This window comes from Nymphalis io, chromosome 13, assembly GCF_905147045.1.
Source record: "Nymphalis io chromosome 13, ilAglIoxx1.1, whole genome shotgun sequence".
Taxonomy (NCBI): Eukaryota; Metazoa; Arthropoda; class Insecta; order Lepidoptera; family Nymphalidae; genus Nymphalis; species Nymphalis io.
The window spans coordinates 12,863,511-12,884,413 of record NC_065900.1 but is presented as its reverse complement, the minus strand read 5'-3'; the positions used below and the strand labels follow the sequence as shown (position 1 = coordinate 12,884,413).

Below are 20,903 nucleotides of genomic sequence, written 5' to 3'. Positions count from 1 at the left end.
TTTTAAACGAGAACATTCAATCTTATTACAACTTCGAATTCTGAACGTAAGTTGTTCATGTATAAGATTATTTTAGATAAATCTGACCATGTCGATACCATAACTATTGAATACAAATTTGGAATGAATGACGAAGCTAACATCATAAAAGTTAACACCCATTTAAAATATTATTCATGGGAATTCAAGACAAGTTTTAGAAAGGAAAATAGCACACGAGATACATACGTATGTATACAAAATGTTATATTTTCTTATTAATGTAAAGTGGCATGTGATATCTTCTCCTTTCAGGAGAAAGTTTCGAACTTATTCTACTACGCTGCTCCAATGCGGGTTGGTGGATACACATGTGACTGAATTTCATTGAAATTAGATACATGCAGGTTTCCTCACGATGTTTGCCTTCACCGTCAAGCACGAGAGGAATTATAAATACAAATTAAGCGCATGAATATTTAGTGGTGCTTGCCTTGGCTTGCACCTGCGAAGAGGATTGGGACGCGAAAATCTTAGCATCGATTAAGTTCCAATATCCATATCGGGTCACATATTTGTTATTATAATGACGAAACTTGACTTGACGATTTAATAAATATTAGAAAATGCAATTAAAAGTGAAAAATATCTATTGTCTTTTATAATTATTTTTAATGTTTAGTACATCGCTTTCTGGCGTCTATACCAACGGTATGATAGACGTAGTATTAAAAAAAATAAACAGAACAACTCAGGGAACGTAATTACACTGGCTCACTCACCCTTCAAACCGGAACGCAACAATACCAAGTACTGCTGTTTTGCGGTAGAATATCTGATGAGTAGGTGGTACCTACATAGACGAGCTTGCACAAAGCTCTACCACCAGTATATTTGTCATTCATTACGAGTTCTGAGAAGATTTACTTGTATCGTGATACACAGTACATCATTACATATACGATTCTACACTAAAGCTTATATTTAACAAGTAATCGTATTGTTATGTGAAAGTGAGACGAACAAACATACTTTCACATTTATAACATTAGTAGATGTTAATGTTTCACCAACAATGTATATATTCAATTGAGTTGATGAATGGACAGTCTTATTATGTTTTACTTTCAAGGATTGCGGTTTCCATGACGGTAAGGCTATGAAATTAGCGGTTAATGGTTTTGAGGGAAGGGCACCAATAGCGACTACTGTACAGATTCTTCACGAAAACTCCATGTCTAATACGAAGAAATAATGTTTAATCAATAAATACTATGTAATAATAACTTAGACAGCTCTGAGGATATAACTTAGAATACATGGATAGCACGAACATGGAGTGGAGATCATTCTCATTCGGGGAGCTCCGACGAGCCATGATTGAAACATGGCTGACTTCTCGATCCGGATCGACTGTCACCGTAGTGGCGTTAGTAGGTAAGAATCCTACAAAAAGCGCGACCCGAAATCTCAAAAACTATTCAAATTCTCTTACAAAAATATATTGTATAATGTTGAGCTCAAATTTTTCCTTAAGGATCTTAGAGGCTCAGTATACAATTCGTGTCGTTCGTTCAAATTCCGTGTTCGCGTATTTTGATATAATTTTCAAAATTATATATTTTTTACAAAAGTCTAATTCAAATGATCCTGATTTAAAATAAGATAAGCTAACAAGATCACCATCTGGTAGCCCTGATTGACACTAATGCGAGTATTGGCGTGAAAACGCGAGCGGCGCCGCGGGCGACGTTTATATCGCGCGTGCCGATTGACTACTTAGTAGCCACAGAGTAAACATGGAAAATTATTTCAAATAAAAACAACAAAGGGCTTAAAAAAGATTTCTAATGAAGAAATTAATTTAATAAAGACAACACATGGGTCATACCAGCATTATGTATATTGACTGCCTCGTTGGTCTAGTGGCTTGATGTAAGGCCGCATCCGGAAGTCCTGGGTTCGATTCCCGGGTCGGGCTAATAAAAAGTTATTGGGTTTAGCTGTCAGATAATTCTCAGTAGCAGCCCGGAGTTTGCAAGATAGTAGTGTGTACACTCCCGTGCCTCAGAAAGCACTTGAAGCCATTGGTCCTGCGCCTGAACTCTTTCCAGTCGTGTCGGATTGCCGTTCCATCGTATTATGAGAGTTAGGGAACCTGTATTTGCGCAAACACTTGTGCACTATAATATCTCTTGCGTAGTTGGCTAATCTCTCTTGAGATTAGCCACCGTGGCCGAAATCGGTCTGGAGGACATTACTATTATTTATAATATAATAAATATATTAAATAATTGCACATAACCATACATAAACGTTCTTATAAACTTTTTATAATATTCCTTACATCGCCAAACGCCACCAGGCTTAGGAAGTAAACTGTCATTTCTCTTGAGCCTGCAATTATACTGACTCACTCTTCAAATCGGAACACAACAATATTAAGGAGTGAAGATGATTGAGTGGTACCTATCCAGACGGGCTTGTACAAATCTCTACCCCCAAGTAAAATAAATAGGTTTAATTGTACTAGAATTTTTTTGAACTGTTCTGTAACGTCGAGTTTGTTCTTAAAGAAAATCCCTACTTATGTAATAACAAATTCGCAACAAAATAGTATATCACCATAAGTCAGCTGTCGATATTTCATGGGTTAGTATCGAAGTGAGATTACAAACGAAATTTGATTTCAATACAAATCAGGTATAAGAAAAATCAGTCTTTCTTGATATAAGTTTTCAATTTCTCTGACACGATCTGATGAATCGTTACTCTGTGCATACATTAAGCAACTTCACACCCGCTAAAATAAAGTAGACCGTTACATTTCCAGGAAAACCAATATTATGTATACATTTGCAAATCGACCGGCTAATAAATATTATAATCCTGAATTACATCGGCGTCCTTTGAGGCGGTTGGTAGCTAATTCGATTGATTTCGGGTTATCCTTAATTTGACCAATTTATACCAAATAGATGATATATATTTTTTAAATTTGACCCTTTATATCGTGTTTATATTATTATGTATGTATAATAATTGTTCGCAGTGGTGTGCGGATTACATATGTTATATTATTCGTTGAGCGGCGTCGGTCTGAGTTTGACTCGAGAAGTCGATACGCGACGAACTTGTACCGACCGTTAGTGGCAATAAAATGGAAGTAAGTTTCAGATGTGCGCTCTGTGTGGCTCCCTGTCATAAGAGAGATAGGGAGATTTGTATACTTATATTCTGGCTAAGCTATGTAGCTCAAATTCTATGAGCAGAAACGCTCTCCACCCTACTGACCACATCCTGACCGAAGCGCGATCGCATAGGAGACAGTCAGAGACGTCATTTTAATACCGAGATGGTTCCAGGCGAAATTTAGTACTCGTAACCCATGCTGTGACGTTATAAAATCATGACGTAAACAGAAGTAACAAAATCAGGAAAAAATCACCAAGTAGATCTGAGCCTATGTGTAACAGAAAAAAAAGTCAAAAGTACAAATTTATCTTTTCATTTATATCAGCAAAACTAGTTAACATCGAAGGGAGGCTTTTATATTTATTTTCTCCTTATTAATTCATACTCAGCTGTGGGAAATTTGCCCGGAAGCCCAATTTGTCGGATTACGCCCATCTATCTGACGACTTCCGTTTTAAAATAACCTCGTAAGATTAACCGTGAGGTCGCGTCCGGTCCAATGCGTTATACTTGATCATTGTTATGCGATTTCATGGCATAATGAGGATATATTCTCGTCTACATAATACTCGAACATATTTATCTGTCAAATTACTGTCCGATTATGGGGAGGGAAATATTTATCAGCGTGGAGGACAGCGCTTGAAATATTTTTCAGATATTTAATATTTTCTTCATTGCTTGTGCTCTATTTGTGAAGATATACATTAACTTTTTTTGAATTTTGTAAGAAATCAAAACTTCTTACAGAGTCAATCCGTCAAATCTAAGATGCTAAATTTCCGTTGACAATGTCGCCGACATTCAAAACACCGTTTATTATTCATACTGAATACCATAGATTATACAAGACCACCAATTATAGAGCGTCAATTCAGTGTCGAAGTTGTTTATTTGTCTTTACCATATTGGTATATGCACGAGACCAATAGTCGAGCCAATCCACAAAGCCAATCCAATATTGGCTTCATCTAAATAGAGAAATTATCCTTGAACAATCAAGCCAATCTTTTAAAATAGAATGATTTCTAGCAAAAGAAAGAAAGAAAGTCTGAGTGTAAATTACATTGCGATTTTTGTTTGTGCATCTCAATATCTTGGCTTAGCTGACTGACTCGGCTTTTCGACTTCGTGTAAATGCACAATTCTTGTGATTGGAATTGGTTATAGAGGTATTACGTTGACTCATTGATAAATAAAGTTAAAACAACAACCGATCCAGAAAAGTTAATACACAAAAAAAACATAAGGGTTTATTGAAGCCCTGATATATTTTTTATAAATTCGTGTGAAACTACTGTATTTAAATCATGAATTGAGTATGAGATATCTTACACAATTTAATTAGAACCAATTATTCATAATACTTAATACAAGAGATATATATTACTAGCTAACCCTTGCCTACTTCGTTAGGCGGTAAAAATTTTTACTGGTGATGAAATTATGATTGTGGTTCGGATAGTACTGAGTGCTATGATTTAAAAAGTCACCATTTTCCCCTCTTACCTCCCTCTGTGGCACACCGCTGATGATACAAAGCAAAATCGCCATGCTGGGGATGGACGTTCGCTGCGACCTTAGTCCAAGGGATTACATCGAGGCTATTATAAAAACAGCTTCGCGGAAACTCGGAGTTCTGAACAAGGTGCGGCGTTTTTTCACGCCACAACAACTGTGCCTGTTATACAAAACACAGGTACGGTCTTGCGTTGAATATTGCTCGCACCTTTGGGATGGCTCCGCTAAGTACCTACTGGAGGCCTTGGACCGGTTGCAGCGACGTGCAGTTCGCATTATTGGCGACGTAAAGGTCACAAACACCCTTGAACCTTTACAATTGCATCGCGAGATAGCAGCACTAAGCGCTTTCTATCGACTGTATCACGGCGAGTGCTCTGAGGAATTATTCTCTCTAATTCCTTCTTCCCCCTTCCTTCTTAAGTCCACGCGAGCTGGTTCTCGATGTCACCGCCTAACTGTGACATCAATTCCATCGCGCACAAAGAAATTTGGCAACTCTTTTCTTTGTCGCACTACCAAAAAATGGAATTCCTTACCAGCTCACGTGTTCCCCTCCTCTTACAACCCGGGTTCCTTCAAACGAGGCGTGAAGAGGCATCTTGCGGGCCGGCAAGGCGGGGACGGCTAGTACAGAACATTCTTCCCGACTGTACTGGCCGTCGTCACGTTTGGACTCTACTACCCTTACCATCAGGTGCAGTAGAGTCATTTGCCATCCCGGCGCACATAAAAAAAAAAAAAAAAATTATTTCCTGACAAAAGTCACGTTGGCTACGACATTCGACTACCACGAAAACATCTTTTTATTTTTCGGGTTAAAATATTATCTATGACACTCACAAATAATGTGGCTTTCTATCGGTAAAAGAATTTTCTAAATTGGTTCAGTATTTCCAGAGATCACCCCCTACAACCCCACAAACTTATTAATATTAGTATAAATATTGAGTTGAATTTTTATGGTGATAGATTATACTTTTCCTACATAAAAAATGTAAAACTCTAAAACACGTACAGAAAATACCTTCACAGGTAGATTTATTGTTTGTTACGCTTTCACAACTCGACGGATCATCATGAAGTTTGACATACATATTCCCAGGGATACAGATCCCCCTCATATGCGGGCAAATCCGGGGGCGTACTAAGTATTAATTTATTTCTATTGAAACTAAAATTAAAATCGATATATCTAACATATTTCAAATCAAAGAAACGGTCCCTCAATCCTTTATTTTTATCAAATGACAGCTTAATATCTGTTAAATACCACTAAAGTATTATAAACATGTTATTTATGGCATTTTAACTATAAAAAAATGACCACTTTATAAATAACCGAGAAATTCGGGAGTCGTTAAAAAGGCACGGCTTATTTCTTATTAAATGTCTTTCATTTGTCAGCCATAACGAAATTGATACGAACGACATAATTATGCTAATGTCGCATTGTAAACGAATATTTAGGATTATATTTAATTACGTGTTCTGTGGAAAGAATATTTAGTTCTTAAGCGAAGATCGCAGGTTCACTCCAATAGTACATATTTGACAATCAAAAATCAAGCGTGTGTCACTTATATACGAGTATATATGGTAGACTTTGACTTCGAAATTCAAGAAAATGCTATTAAGTTTCTTGGTATTAACATAATTTGCATTATTAATGGCACACGGCAACAATATAAACACATTTGACGAGCCGGTTGGCGTAGTTGGTAGATACTTGCCTTTCACGCCGAAGGTTGTCGGTTCGATTCCCACCCAGTACAGACATTTGTGTGCATGAACATGTCTGTTTGTCCTGAGTCTGGGTGTAATTATCTATATAAGTATGTATTTACAAAAAGAAAAATAGTATATGTAATATATCAGTTGTCTGTTTTCCTTAACACAAGCTTTGTGCAAGCTTAATTTGGGATCAGATGGCCGTATGTGAAAAATGTCACAGGATATTATTATTGTTATTATTATATGTACATAATAGGTCTTATTCTAACAGTTGTCATACTTACAGGTAACTCGACGTCCATAGACAGATACACTGAGCACAAAAATATCATGAATTATTCAATTTAATTTATTTATGTTACTTGTGCCTAAAGTTTCACTGGCCAGAACACAGCAATACTAAGTACTGCCGTTTGACAATAGAATACGTGATGAGTGGGTTGTATTTACCCAGACGGGCTTGCCAAAGCCTTACCACCAAGTAATAACACTATGGTTTTTAGCGCATTGAAAAATATTGCTATTATAAATACCGTAACCGTAACCGTAACAGCCTGTGAATGTCCCACTGCTGGGCTAAAGGCCTCCTCTCCTCTTTTTGAGGAGAAGGTTTGGAGCTTATTCCACCACGCTGCTCCAATGCGGGTTGGTGGAATACACATGTGGCAGAATTTCAGTGAAATTAGACACATGCAGGTTTCCTCACGATGTTTTCCTTCACCGTAAAGCACGAGATGAATTATAATCACAAATTAAGCACATGAAAATTCAGTGGTGCTTGCCCGGGTTTGAACCCACGATCATCGGTTAAGATTCACGCGTTCTTACCACTGGGCATTATAAATACATCATAAAATATTTATAAACACAGACGACTGTTTGTATATATATAATTGTAAGACCTAACTTTTTGTAAAATCTATAATTGTTATATTCATGATAAAAAGTACTCGCTGAGTTTCCTTCGACGGTTCTCCTTAGGTCTAAAGTATTTATTTCAGGAGATTAACACTACTATATTGAATAATGCCTTAGAATTTACTTAGCATATCTATTTTCATAATACTATATTATCTGTATGAAAGCGTCCCATACGTCTCTGTCGGAGACAATTCTACATAATAAATGCAAGAAAACAAAAGTGCAAATTAGAAATCCCGTGTGAAATAAATATGATAACATCAATGCGATGGGTTTGGATTTACGAGATCAAGATGAGTGTGGACGGTCGCGCGCAACGTTTCAATGATATGAAGATTATGGCGACACAGATATGACACATTTGGTAAGTGTTTTAAAATCATTAAATAGATCTATGTTCCTCAATCCTCTATCTAGATCCAGTCGTTTTGGCTCTGTGTTGATCATCAGGGATCAACGACCAACGACTTTATATGTCAGACTAGTAAATATATAATTACTATTTGGCGGTAGAATGAAATTATGAGAAATATAAGCCCTTTCCTGGCCACTATTTTATGTCTCGTTCATGTGTGTTCATGAGTGTTCCTCAAACAGTCAGTATATATCCCATAGCCAGACAAGGGGCTCTCCATTCGAGATAAATACTTGAGGTCGCTGTATTGACGTTGAAGCATACACGTTCGGCAGGCTTACTCATTATATTTTCCTTCAAGCAAGCCTGTCTGGGTAGGTACCACATTTGCATCAAATATTCTACCGCTAAGCAGTAATAATTGTTGTGTTTCGGTTGAAGGGTGAGTTAGCCTAGTCAGTATAACTACAAGCACAAGAGACATAACATCTTAGTTCGTAAGGTTGGTGACGCATTGGCGATGATGAATGATTAATATTTCTTATATCGCCAAAGTCTATATGTGCGGTGGTGATCACTAACCCATCGTGGTAGCCCATTTGTTCGTCCGCCTAGCTATAAAATAAACACAAAATATTATTTACCACCAACATAAGCCATTAAATAATTTATTACGAATATATAAGCAACGCTTAATATACATATAGAAAAGACCTCATAGCAGTTATTTTGTATCAATGTTAGTGTGTTACGTTGAGGTGTCCAGATCTACATTACTAACTCTATGACGGGCCCGCGCCTCTCATCACTGTATTATTTTCGTATAAATCAAAAGTTTTTGTCCGCGACTTTACCGACGACAAATATAAAACTGTCAACCGTTGCCGCAGAATAAAAGATGTCCATATTTAAAAAGCCGTTTGAATCATTTCGAATAAAATATACCTCGGTTTTCAAATTCGGAATAAATTTCGTGTCACCTGCGCCGGCGCAACCGGAAGAAGTGCGCGGTTCCATCTCTGTCGCTCGTATTGCTCTGTCCTGCTCGCACGGGGAGCTCCTTATGTTTTATTGTTTGTTTCGCCCTGGCTCCCGATGAAGATTATTATGGAGATAACTTTTATGCTTCTTTTAAATGCGATAAATTACTATTGGTTATGTTCTCATAGATCTTTACGTTGATATCGACTGGCAATTTGTATCAAGAGACGTGACAGGTGATCTAGGCGCGGGCTGCTGACTAAACCTACTGCATGCAATTAAAAAATAACTGCCCGCACATATCCCACTGCTGGGAAAGAGCGTTGTATCATCTGACGGAGGAGGTGAACATATGTGGCAACATTTCGTCTGAAACGTACATCTTTGCGATGTTTCCCTTCACGAGATAGAGTATATAAACAAATAATTAAGCTTATAAAGATATAATGTTAAACTCCGTCAGAGATTGAACCTGTTACATTTGATTAAGACGTTCTATTGACTAGATCATCTCGACTAGAATCTATTTTATTCAAATATGTTTTGTTTTATGTCTTCGTCTTTCGAATGGCAAATCAGTTATGACAGAAAGAGCGAAATCAGTGTTGACTGAACAGCTGCTAAGCAACGTGTATAAGAAAGGCCTGTAGTGTATTTCCATATTTTGTCAAAGAAGTATACTTCTACGACTTACCCTGGAAACTAAAGGAGTCCTTCTTGTGTCATTTTTCTTTTTTTATATCGATTTAAAGACTAGTATTTTAAAGATTTTATATTAAGAAATATATAATAAATAAAATCTTCACTCATGAAGCACTAATCCGAGCCAAGACGAGGAGCTGGACCCACTTTACGTGATACCCTAAGCACTTGGGTGTTAATAAAGCTAACTTCGAAACTCCAAGATGTTACTAACAATTTATCCACAGAAATAAATAGTTTTTATTGGCCTCATTTGACAGCCCAGTTGACAAACTAATAAGGTTATCATTTTATGTATTTCTCCAACATCTACTCTCAAACCAAACATTTTTTTAAATTATTATTTTATTAATTAGTAAACAAGATAATTCAGCTGTTTCAATTTTTTTTTGTTATAGGTAAGCGGACGAGCAAATGTGCCACCTGATGATAAATGATCACCACTGACAATAGACATTGACGAGGTAAGAAATAATAACCATACCTTACATCGCCAATGCGCCACCAACCTTGGGAACTGAGATGTTATGTCCCTTGTGCCTGTAGTTACACTGGCTTACACTATTTCAACCGGAACGCAACAATACTAAGTATAGCTGCTTAGCGGCAGAATATCTGATAAGTAGGTGGTACCCACCCAGACGGGCCTGCACAATCATCAAAAGGGTATCATCAAAGCCTAGAATGCAAATCATATGTTTATCTTAACACGGTGGTTTTATTAAAACATCAGCATCATCCGTTCTGGTACCAAATACTAAATGAACTAATTGTCTTTTATGACTTATTGATACGAAATAATTTCTACTATAATAAGGAAATAATTTTACTAGTAATTAAGTGGGTTTGATATTAATCTCATTTTAATTTTTTTACGGGAACTTAGTTTTTTAAACTTTGTTTATTAATGGAGAGGACCACGCCTCAATGAACTTGTTTTTATTAATTATAATAACTTTATCATAATTCATTTCGACTACCGAATGGGTGGTGCTGTGACGTCATTATTTATTTTTTTAATTGATCCACAGGGAGAAGTTCCGCTATCGATGTTTGTAATATGTTTATTTTGGATTTAACGATTTGTATTTTTAACAGTTACTATGTATAACAGAATATGTTATTATATTATAAGCTTTCAAAAGAGAACGATTGAAAATTTTAAATTCACAACCTATGTATATATGTATAGGTACATATTATTAATTGTTATTTATAGTTTGATTCTTTCTTGAAATAAGCAAATATTACTATCTTAATATAATTAATTAACCATTTAATTATATTTGAAGTATTCCTTAGATTAGCTTTCTTTGTTTTTTTTAAAACAAGATGGCCTAGTGGTTAGAATACGTGAATCTTAACCGATGATCGTGGGTTGAAACCCGGGCGAGCACCACTGAATTTTCATGTGCTAAATTGTGATTAATATAATTCATCTCGAGCTTGAAGGTAAAGGAAAACATCGTGAGGAAACCTGCATGTGTCTAATTGAAATTCTGCCACACGTGTATTCTACCAACCCGCATTGGAGCAGCGTGGTGGAATAAGCTCCAAACCTTCTCCTCAAAAGGGAGAGGAGGCTTTAGCCCAGCAATGGGACATTAACAGGCTGTTACTATTTTTTTTCCAGTTTTTCCGGTAGAATATTCATTCTGAACTAGTGGTAAAATATAAAATATCAAGAAAATAATTTTAAATATTCGGTAAATTTATGTATAACATGATAAAAAATAATTCAACATATATATATTACGTTCCGTTTGAGACATAGTCACTAATATATAATTACTGTAGAAGTCTTTATTATATTGTTTTATCTGGGAATGCATTACCTTTGCTCCCAGCCGAATCAGTCAAAATAACTCCCAAACAATTTCGATCTAATTTCAACTTTTACTTGCTATAGTTTAGCCGACAGGGTAATTGCGACACATCCTGCCCGTCTGTCCGTCTTTGCGTCTGTAACTCGTGAACTCAAGATTAACTTTAATTTCGTTCGACCTTCCAAACGTAATTGTCTTACAATCGACCCTTATAAATTATTTCGTCTTAGTAATTACTTCGGTATTCAAATATGTACATTTAATCGTGAGCTTATAGCTTAGAATATACACTGTAACTACATGTACACTAAGCTCCTCTCGCTAGTATCATTGGTGCCAATGGTGGGCGGTACCACAATCTTTGGGTTTTAAAGGAACCAGCTTCACTACAACCACAATGACATTATAGAAAGGTGGACTGGAATATGGGACACGGATTCCGAAGACAAAATAAATTCAATTAGAAAACAATTAAATCTGAATGCGTTTCATTATCAAGGTTGTTATTATCTTAATTAAATGTTAAGCTATCATCAGTTTACAATGTAGATTACTAAGAAGAACCGACAAGAAACTTAGTAGTTACTCTTGTTCACAAATGAAATACATAATCAATACCAAACAATATATATATAAACAATTGACATATATATATATATATATATATATATATATATATATATATATATATATATATAATTAATAAATGAACAATATATATAAAACAATATGTATATAGTAGATGAACCTCTTTTTATACAGATGACGCATTGGCGATGATAAGCAATGGTTAACATTTTTTACAATGCCAATGTCAATGGGCGTTGGTCATCACTTACTATCAGGTGGCCCATATGCTCATCCACCTACCTATATTATAAAAAAACCCTTACCATGTACCTAACTATATAGTAGTTCTTAGTTTAAATAATATCAGACAGAAAGACTGCCTACGTCACAATCGTCAGAGTGACAGTACAATCAGTCAGAGCTATGCTAATTTCGCAGATGTCCTCCCCTCACCAATATTTACCCACCCTGTTATAAAACTCCTGGTTTTTTAACTTCAACCTTGTTCCCAAACAATAAGATCTTTTAGTTTTTTTAAATAAAATTTGTACGTTTTAGAGTTGAAACCAACTATTTCCTGTCTGATGCGCCTTTATTTCTTACATTGACTACTTATGTGTAAATGAAAAAAAAAACTTTTCGAAAAGTCCGTTGAAAGTGGACATTTACTAGACTTTTATTGGACATGATCATTAATAAGAATAAAAAATGCTTCATCCATCACAAGCCTGGAGTTGCAGATACAAAGTTGTAACTAAATATTAAAATTAGATAATTGTACTGAAAAACATTTATTAAATAAAAATTGAAACCACATGTGTTTTATAAAATAGAAAAGGGACCCGGCAGATTGGACATTTGGTGGTAAATTTTACCCATAACTTATAGTAATTGGCGCTGTAAGAAATATTAACCATTCTTTACATTGCTAATGCGCTACAAACTTTTGGAAATGGAACACAACTAATGTACAACAATATACTAAATATTTGGTTTAATATCAGATGAGAGAGTGGTATCTTCCCAGAGGAGTTGCACAAAGCCCTACCACTCAGAAAACGCACATAGGTACTCTTTGTGGCTAAGCCGGGGAATATTATTGCTTACTAAACCTCAGAAAATTGTGATACACTCGGAACAACCGAATTCTAGAAATAATTACTAGGACCCCTTTTATTTAATGGGATCCAAGATATTTTACAAAAGTAAAATGTTTAGTCTGTAAATGTCCCAATGCTAACCAATTGAAAAAGATAATTTAATAATCCTTTCTATTTGACACTGTTTCTTAATTAATTGATAGTTTAACCCGAGGCTTCACCCGCGGGGTGAGGCGAGGGTTAGGGGTAGGGCAGGTGTTAGGTACCCTATATCTTTTTTGGTACCACAAACAACATGTATGCAAAATTTAATAACGATCGGTTGAGTAGTTGAGCCTTCAAAATTTAACAAAAAAACAAAGTCACTTTTTCATTTCTAATATCAGTTATGTATTATTATAAATTTGAAGTCGAAAAGAAGTCCAGGGCATTTTTATGCTAAAATCGTTTCCAACTACCTAATTGTTCTTGCCTTCATTAATATTAACAAAGTTAATAATCCACTTTTCTAACAATTTTAGTAAAAATTTAAGATATCATAATTTATATTAAAAAATGGTTATTAACACCACCGTCCGTGTCCCGCTATATAATTAAAGCTCGATACGTGCGAACTTAATCAACGGTTCCGTATCGCGCCTCACGTCTTAATGCTGCGACTCTGACAGCTGTCAAGATTGAGAACTGTCAGGAGTGACAGCTGTCAAATCCGACGAGTCATACGCGATACTTGGTGTTTTTGATACGTTATTATTAGGATTGTCGTTTGCATTGTGAAATGCCGGTGGATGTCGAATTTTTTGCATGATAAGCACATTTCATCAGCGATGTGAATTGTTAAGAGTATCTTGTTAGCGCATCAGTTCACACTCTTTTTAATTCGAGAAAGTATTTATTTATTACTTTTTTATATATAATACATATAATAAAGCATGTGTTACGATGTTTATATAAATTGGTATCTAAATATGGAGAGTAACTGGATTTTTTTAAAACAAGGTTAAGCACATAGACATCTTATATTATTGTTTGATATAATAGATTATATAATTGACAAAAACATTTTTAATATACATAATATGTACGTATATTTACAATATAAATATAAAAACATTCAATATTTTATATACAACATCAAAAAGTTATATATTATACCATTCCAAATATAAACTAAAATATTTTTTGCAGTGATGACAATTTCTCAAAGCCATTATTATAAAGATCATTGTTCCTTTAGAACCCACTAAAGAAATAAAGCCCGCGGATCTTCAAAAAAAAAATGACATGTAATTGAGTACCTATTCAATGACTCTTTGCGCATGCTTAACTATCGAGTACTGGATTGGTGGACGAACGACCAATAAGCGTCGAGGCATAACGCACGCGCACTGTACATAGTGAATAATAGATTCATAGAGCTATAGATACGATTATTGTTGTTTTTTCAGAGAAAGTTTTCGAATAATACAAAGCCTATTTTCCAAAGTTTTATTTAGTACAGAATGTTTAAATTACTCTCAGCTTAAATTACATTAATTAAGAACTTTTGAATGTCAAAGATGATAAGGGTCTATTATTAACGCGTTATAAAACACTTTTTTGGATTCGATTGTTTTAAAAATAAAAATTTTTTTTCTACTTAACTCATAAAAGACAATAATATCTACTTACACATATTAGATAAGACGTACTAAGTTATAGCTATTTAAGTAATAACATTATTTTACTCGTTTATATGTAGATATATACAGAACTTGACTGCCTCGTTGGTCTAGTGGCTTCATGTAAGGCCGCAGACCCGGAGGTCCTGGGTTCAATTCCCAGGTCGAGCGAATAAAAGATTATTGGGTTTTTCTGTCAGAAAATTCTCAGTAGCAGTCTGAAATTTGGAAGTGTGTTCACTCCCGTACCTCGAAAAGCACGTAAAGCCTAAGATGAGATTATGAGAGTTAGGGAATAGAGTGCACCTGTGTTTGCGGCACACACTTATGTACACTATAATATCTCCTGCGTAGTGGGCTAATCTCTCTCATGATTGGCTGCCGTGGCCGAAATCAGTCTGGGGGACATTATTATTATTATTATATACAAAACTATGTTTATTGCTTTTTAGTTCTTTTTATATAATGTATTATATATATATATTATATACATCATAAAAAAGGCTTTAGACTGACTGCCTATTTAAAGCGTTTTTAAACGTATACATTATCATCAGTTTATGGTAAGCAAACACAAATGCGACGTAGGCTATATCTCACTCTCATAACTTCAGGAGTTTTACGTGCTTTACGAGGTACGGGATAGTAAACCCGCACTTATCCAACCTCCGAACTGCTATTTGGAATTTCTCGTGACATAATTTTTTTTTCGGCCTGACCCTGGCTATAACCTTAGATCTAGGGGTATTCAGTATTTTAAATCCAAAGACTAATATATAATTTCAGACATCGTACTAGTTAGCTTATCTCGATAATATTTATCAAGGACCAAGCTCCCAGGTATACATGACCGTTTAGGTTAACCCGTAATTATCTCACACGATACTTGGATTGGGTATGGATGTGTGGGTGTATGTTACAATTTATTTTTAACGCTATAACACTACCGATTTAAAAAGTAGATTATCAATAGAAGACATAGCTAAAAACCCAAAATTTGCTATTATTTGAATTGCGAGTATATTATGCATAGTATACTATACATACTATATAATTTAGTGTTATATTGTTTTATATATTTAGTAGATATATATTTCAAATTAATTCGGGTAAGCACCGTTGTATAGGCACGTACTTAAATTGTACTTATATATATTTTTTTTAATATAACGAGGCACTTATTATTTATCTTAAGCTCCAGTATAACTTACTTGTTGGAGTATTATAATAACAATAACAATAAATTCAAGTAAATAATAAAGAAATGGAATGGTTGGCGTTCTATGAGGGCTTTCGTCCAGCAGTGGACGGCAAAAGGCTGAAAAAAATAAATAAATAAATAAAGAAATGTCTGCAAATAAAACGAGAATGTGTGTGAATGTACTCAAAAAATAGAATTAAGTAAAAAGCGATACTTTAATATTTACTATTTAAATTATAAACCTATATCTAACTGGATAAACTTTTAACTTAATTTTAATTTCATACCTACTTATTATTAATTAATTATACTTATTTTTAATAAAAATACCTTTCTATAATACAATTAAAAATCGAATTTAAGTTTTTATCATTATTTACTACTTATAATTATTTAAATAAATAAATAAGTTATTAATTAAAAATGTGTGATGGTATTGGTAAAGGATAAGTATAGCCAAGGGGATAAGAATCGAATCTGCGAATACTACTTATGCTTCCGAGGCATGATAACCTTGTTAAAAACTTACTACCAATTTTATTTTTGAACATCTTTGTAAATCTTTTTATAATGAAACTATATATTTTTGTACATGTTAAAATGCAATATTATTTAATTTATTTGATTTGGTAATGATATATAATTTGAAATACCATAATTACTACTGATTAAAAATATATATAAACTTTAAGATACCTTATTTGAAATATTATTTACTTATAATTTTTTTATTGCATATTGTTGTTATATATTCATGTTTATAAGGAATGATATATATAAAGCATTACTAATACTTAACAAGAAGCTGTAATACCAAAATGTAATATTTGTAAAAAGTTTTTTTTTTTTATAATGCTTCATGCAATTATGAATAAAATGGCAACATTTATTTAAACATTCTTTTATTTACAAAACATTTTAATACAATAAACTGTATACTATCTAATAGTGTAATTTACATTTATTTACTAAAACTATATCGATACATATTTATCTATCGTAATGTACATAATACTTAATCGGCAAGATGCTTTAACTTAACAGAATAACAGACTCATTAAGTAATGTTTCATGTTATGTTACTCAAGCTAATAAATATTAGTACTTGAAATTAAAAAAAAAAAAAACTAAATAAATATATCGGTAGGACGGATTACATTAACTAATAATTAAGATTAACCGATTGCAAGGTCAATTTAAGCGTAAAAATTTTAAACACGATACGCGAAATAATTAAACTTAATCGACAAACGAAGTTATACCTACATGGTAACGAGCGCGGTACTTAAATATAGATAATAAATATCCCTGTACGTCACTAAATTCTAGAACAGATAAAAAATTTGGCAATATACCTAACTTAATGAATCTCTTTCGGCAGCTGAAATTATTGTTCAATAAATAACTCGTCATACATTGATCACTAAACATACCGCGTTACTATTGCAATAGTTCGTATAACGCAGCGATGTACGTCTGGGCCATTTGAAGGGTCTCGTATTTGGAGAGCTGGCGATCAGCTCCGAGGGAGGGCAGATGACCGCGCAGTCTGTCGAATGCTTTATTCAAATTCTGCATACGTCTCCTTTCCCTGGCGTTCGCTGCCAGACGTCGTCTTCTTAAAACCGCCGCACTAGTCGCCCGGCCTCGTCTCTTTCCAGAACCTTCCAGGTCCAAATCCTCTGAACTGTCCTCCAAGCCCAAATCGCTTGGCAATCCTCTGTACGCAATGTGAGTCGGTGACTCCTGGTTGCTGCCATCCATGGACGGCGTCGGCTCCAAGCTCGAACGCCCCGAGTCGGGTGACCTCGGCCAGGTCAAATAGCATTCCTCCGTAGAATATTCCAACATGACATCATTGGGAAACATGTCCTTCTCTGAATACAATACACGATGTCCGTAAGTTTCGGCTGCCATGTTGACGCGAGCGATATACAGGTGCGTTCACAACGGTATCCCGAAGGGTTCTGACGTTCCCGTTTACCTGGCCCCCTTATATATTTTCCAGGTTTATTAGAGTGAGTCGGGTGCATCTTTGTGCGGGGGTGGGAGAGAGATAGGTGTACGCTTCGAGAGGGTAATTTAAGGCCAATCATCATTAATTATTTCTTCCCCCGTGTGCGTGTATTCGATGTTGTTAGTATACTTTTGACTGAAGCCTACTGTTATAGCTTTTGTCATAGATGTATAGTAATATTGGCGTCATTTAGTACTTTGTAAAGGACGGGGATGAAGGGATGGAGCAAGGTCGCGGATGAAATACATTTGTAACAAAAGCCTTTTTTTAATAATAACAGTTTTTAAACACATATATAAAACAAGACAATATGTTTCATGTATAATAAACTTTTTTAGTAGGTTTTAATCTTTGATAAAAAAATATGAAGATTTAAAGACAATATCATTTACATAATGTGATATTTTAAAGAGAGTGTATTTGTTTGATTGATTTAATTAGGTGTAACTTTTAAATTTAATTTAAAGGGATATATTTTTTATTATATTATATATGACCTTTTTATAAAGGTATATATTTATATGCATACATATTATATTATATATATTTTGCAATATTGTAACGCCCGTTGTATTACGCAGCAGCTTGATGTAAAATTATAGTAATTTTTTTTTATAAATGATAAAATAGAATCGGTCTTCCGACATTGATATGCAGAATTTTATTAGATTTCGTCTGGTCGTATAAGCATGATGTATTTAGGTACAAAGATAAACATACAAACCGATTAATATGGTCAAGTAGAACTTGTAGATTTTAACCGTTCGGTTCGAATTCGGGCTAGCGCCACTGAGCTTTAATATCCATAATTTGTGTTTACAATTTATCTGATACTTGGTGATGATGGAATACATAAAGAAACCTACATTGATTGAATGAAATTTTACGACATGTGTATATAAGCGACATTGGAATAAGCTTATATAGTTTATAACTTTTGCCCAGCAGTGGGATGATTACAAGCTAACAATTTGACCACTTTTCAACCTTTACAATATAGTATTTCAAAGTACATTTAATATTTGTTGAACCTTTTGAATACAATATAAAATCATCAAGCTCATTATATACAGCCTTCATTCACAAAATTACAGTAAAAAAAAAACTTAAAACACAGGTAGGTGCAACTTAAAATTTTTCCCTCGCAAACCAGTCGGCATACGACACCGAGTGACCCGGGAATCGAACCTAGTGATATAGTTTTCACTAGGTGCTCGAGGTGGGTGAAACTCAACACGGGACTGTAGGTGGGCCAAAGTTACATTCATGTTAGGTATAATGGATGCGTTAATTAATTGTTTATATATTTTATATTATTAATAATATATTTATTTCAAAACTTGTAGAGGATTTCAGAAAAAAAAAATATAATAATTATTTAAATTGTTACTTACATTAAAAACAGTTTTTAGTGTGTTTGCTAGTATGACACAAATAATTTTGAAGATATTTTTCAATTTCCTTGAATATAGCAAATAAGATAAAAAATAGCAACAGATGTTTTTTTACGAATTACTCATATTCCTATTTAACCTTCCAATTAGTGAAGCTTGTGTTACGAGTATGGACCACAACAGCCTAATGAATCGGGATCGAGCCTGCACTTACATTTTACATATGTAATGTAACAACAATAATTGTTTTATCATCATCATCATCCTTTTCGCGTCCACTGCTGGACATAGGTCTCTCCAGCTACAATATTTATATAGTAATTGTTTACAATGTTTTAAAAATAAACCAAATGACTGTCACACTACAATTAATAATAAAATCACCATTAACGCAATGAGCTCTCTGATATCACTGTCTATAATGCCTTAAGAGGCTGTTACTGTTGCTGTTGCTGTTGCTGTTACTGTTACTGTTACTGTTACTGTATAATGCCTTATCCAAAAATGCATCAGTTGACCATCGCTCCATGTTGGAGCATCTTTCTTTCCCCGGTGGTCTTTCGGATTTTCAGAACTTCGTTCACTAAACGCAAAAATCGCGGATTTACGTTAAGTATTATTAATTGGATTAAATTTTAGACCTCTTTTTAATATTAGTTTAAATATGATACAAACGGAAACCACTATCTTATAAACAAAATCATTCATGATTTTTTAAAGAAAAAAATATGTTTTAAAATTTCTACTATGTTGTATATTAGGGATTAATGTAATGTAAGTATGTATGTAGTATATAATATGTAAGTACCACTAGCGTTGGTTTGAATTTAGCTTCTTTTCCAATCCCTGCCTGCTGTCTTACTCAACGAGAAACAGCCTGTTAATGTCCCACTGCTGGGCTAAGGCCTACTCTCCCTTGTTGAGGAGAAAGCTTAGAGCTTATTCCACCGCGCTGCTCCAATGGGGGTTGGTAGAATACACATGTGACATAATTTCAGTGAAATTAGACACATGCAGGTTTCCTCACGATGTTTTCCCTCACCGTCAAACACGAGATGAATTATAATCACAAATTAAGCACGTGAAAATTCAGTGGTGCTTTCAGTGAACCCACGGTCATCGGTTAAGATTCACGTGCTCTGACCACTAGGCCACCTCGGCTTACTCAACACTATAAATATATTATAAAACCTTTTTACATAAAACAAATTACAAAATTCGATATCAATAGTAACAGATTTGCAATAATCTGCTCAGCTAATACAATCTTGAGTCGTTAATAAATTCAACTGTTTGTGTTCAAATTTCTGTTTCATCAATTATGTGGAACTGGCTTAATCTTTAGTTGCAAGATTGATTCGCTCATACTAACATGTGGAACTATGAGAGTGTAGTTCGAATCGTTTTTAAATACTAATTCTATAATTACATTATTAAAAACAATTAACTTCTATATAAGAAGTTAACAATATCTATCACTATTTCAAATATATAATACATATTATTGTTAAAGAATCTAACATCTTTAGTTCCTTTTTTAATTTAAAAATTAAACGACTTATAACACAGATTAATAATATAAATTGTGTTGCAAGTTTTTAAATTTCTATTCGAAAACAATTCAAATTTGGAATACATCTCGCGAATTAATATAAGTAGGTGTGAAAGTACATGACCGTTGAATAAAAAATAAATCTACGAAAATATCGATGTATCAGTTCTAAGATCTAATTTTATTATGACATG

The 20,903-nt window shown here is 34.2% G+C and overlaps 1 protein-coding gene across 1 annotated transcript; it reads right to left on the bottom strand.

The window, feature by feature from the left end:
- Positions 1 to 17,186: 17,186 nt before the first annotated feature.
- On the bottom strand, positions 17,187 to 17,663 carry LOC126773039 (protein atonal-like). The gene has a single exon (XM_050493663.1). The coding sequence runs from the start codon at positions 17,661 to 17,663 to the stop codon at positions 17,187 to 17,189; it is 477 nt and encodes a 158-aa protein (XP_050349620.1).
- Between the last annotated feature and the right edge of the window lie 3,240 nt (positions 17,664 to 20,903).

Bases quoted from the DNA above. Each gene is read 5' to 3' on its own strand.
- LOC126773039 (XM_050493663.1), bottom strand. From the start codon at position 17,663: ATGGCAGCCGAAACTTACGGACATCGTGTATTGTATTCAGAGAAGGAC.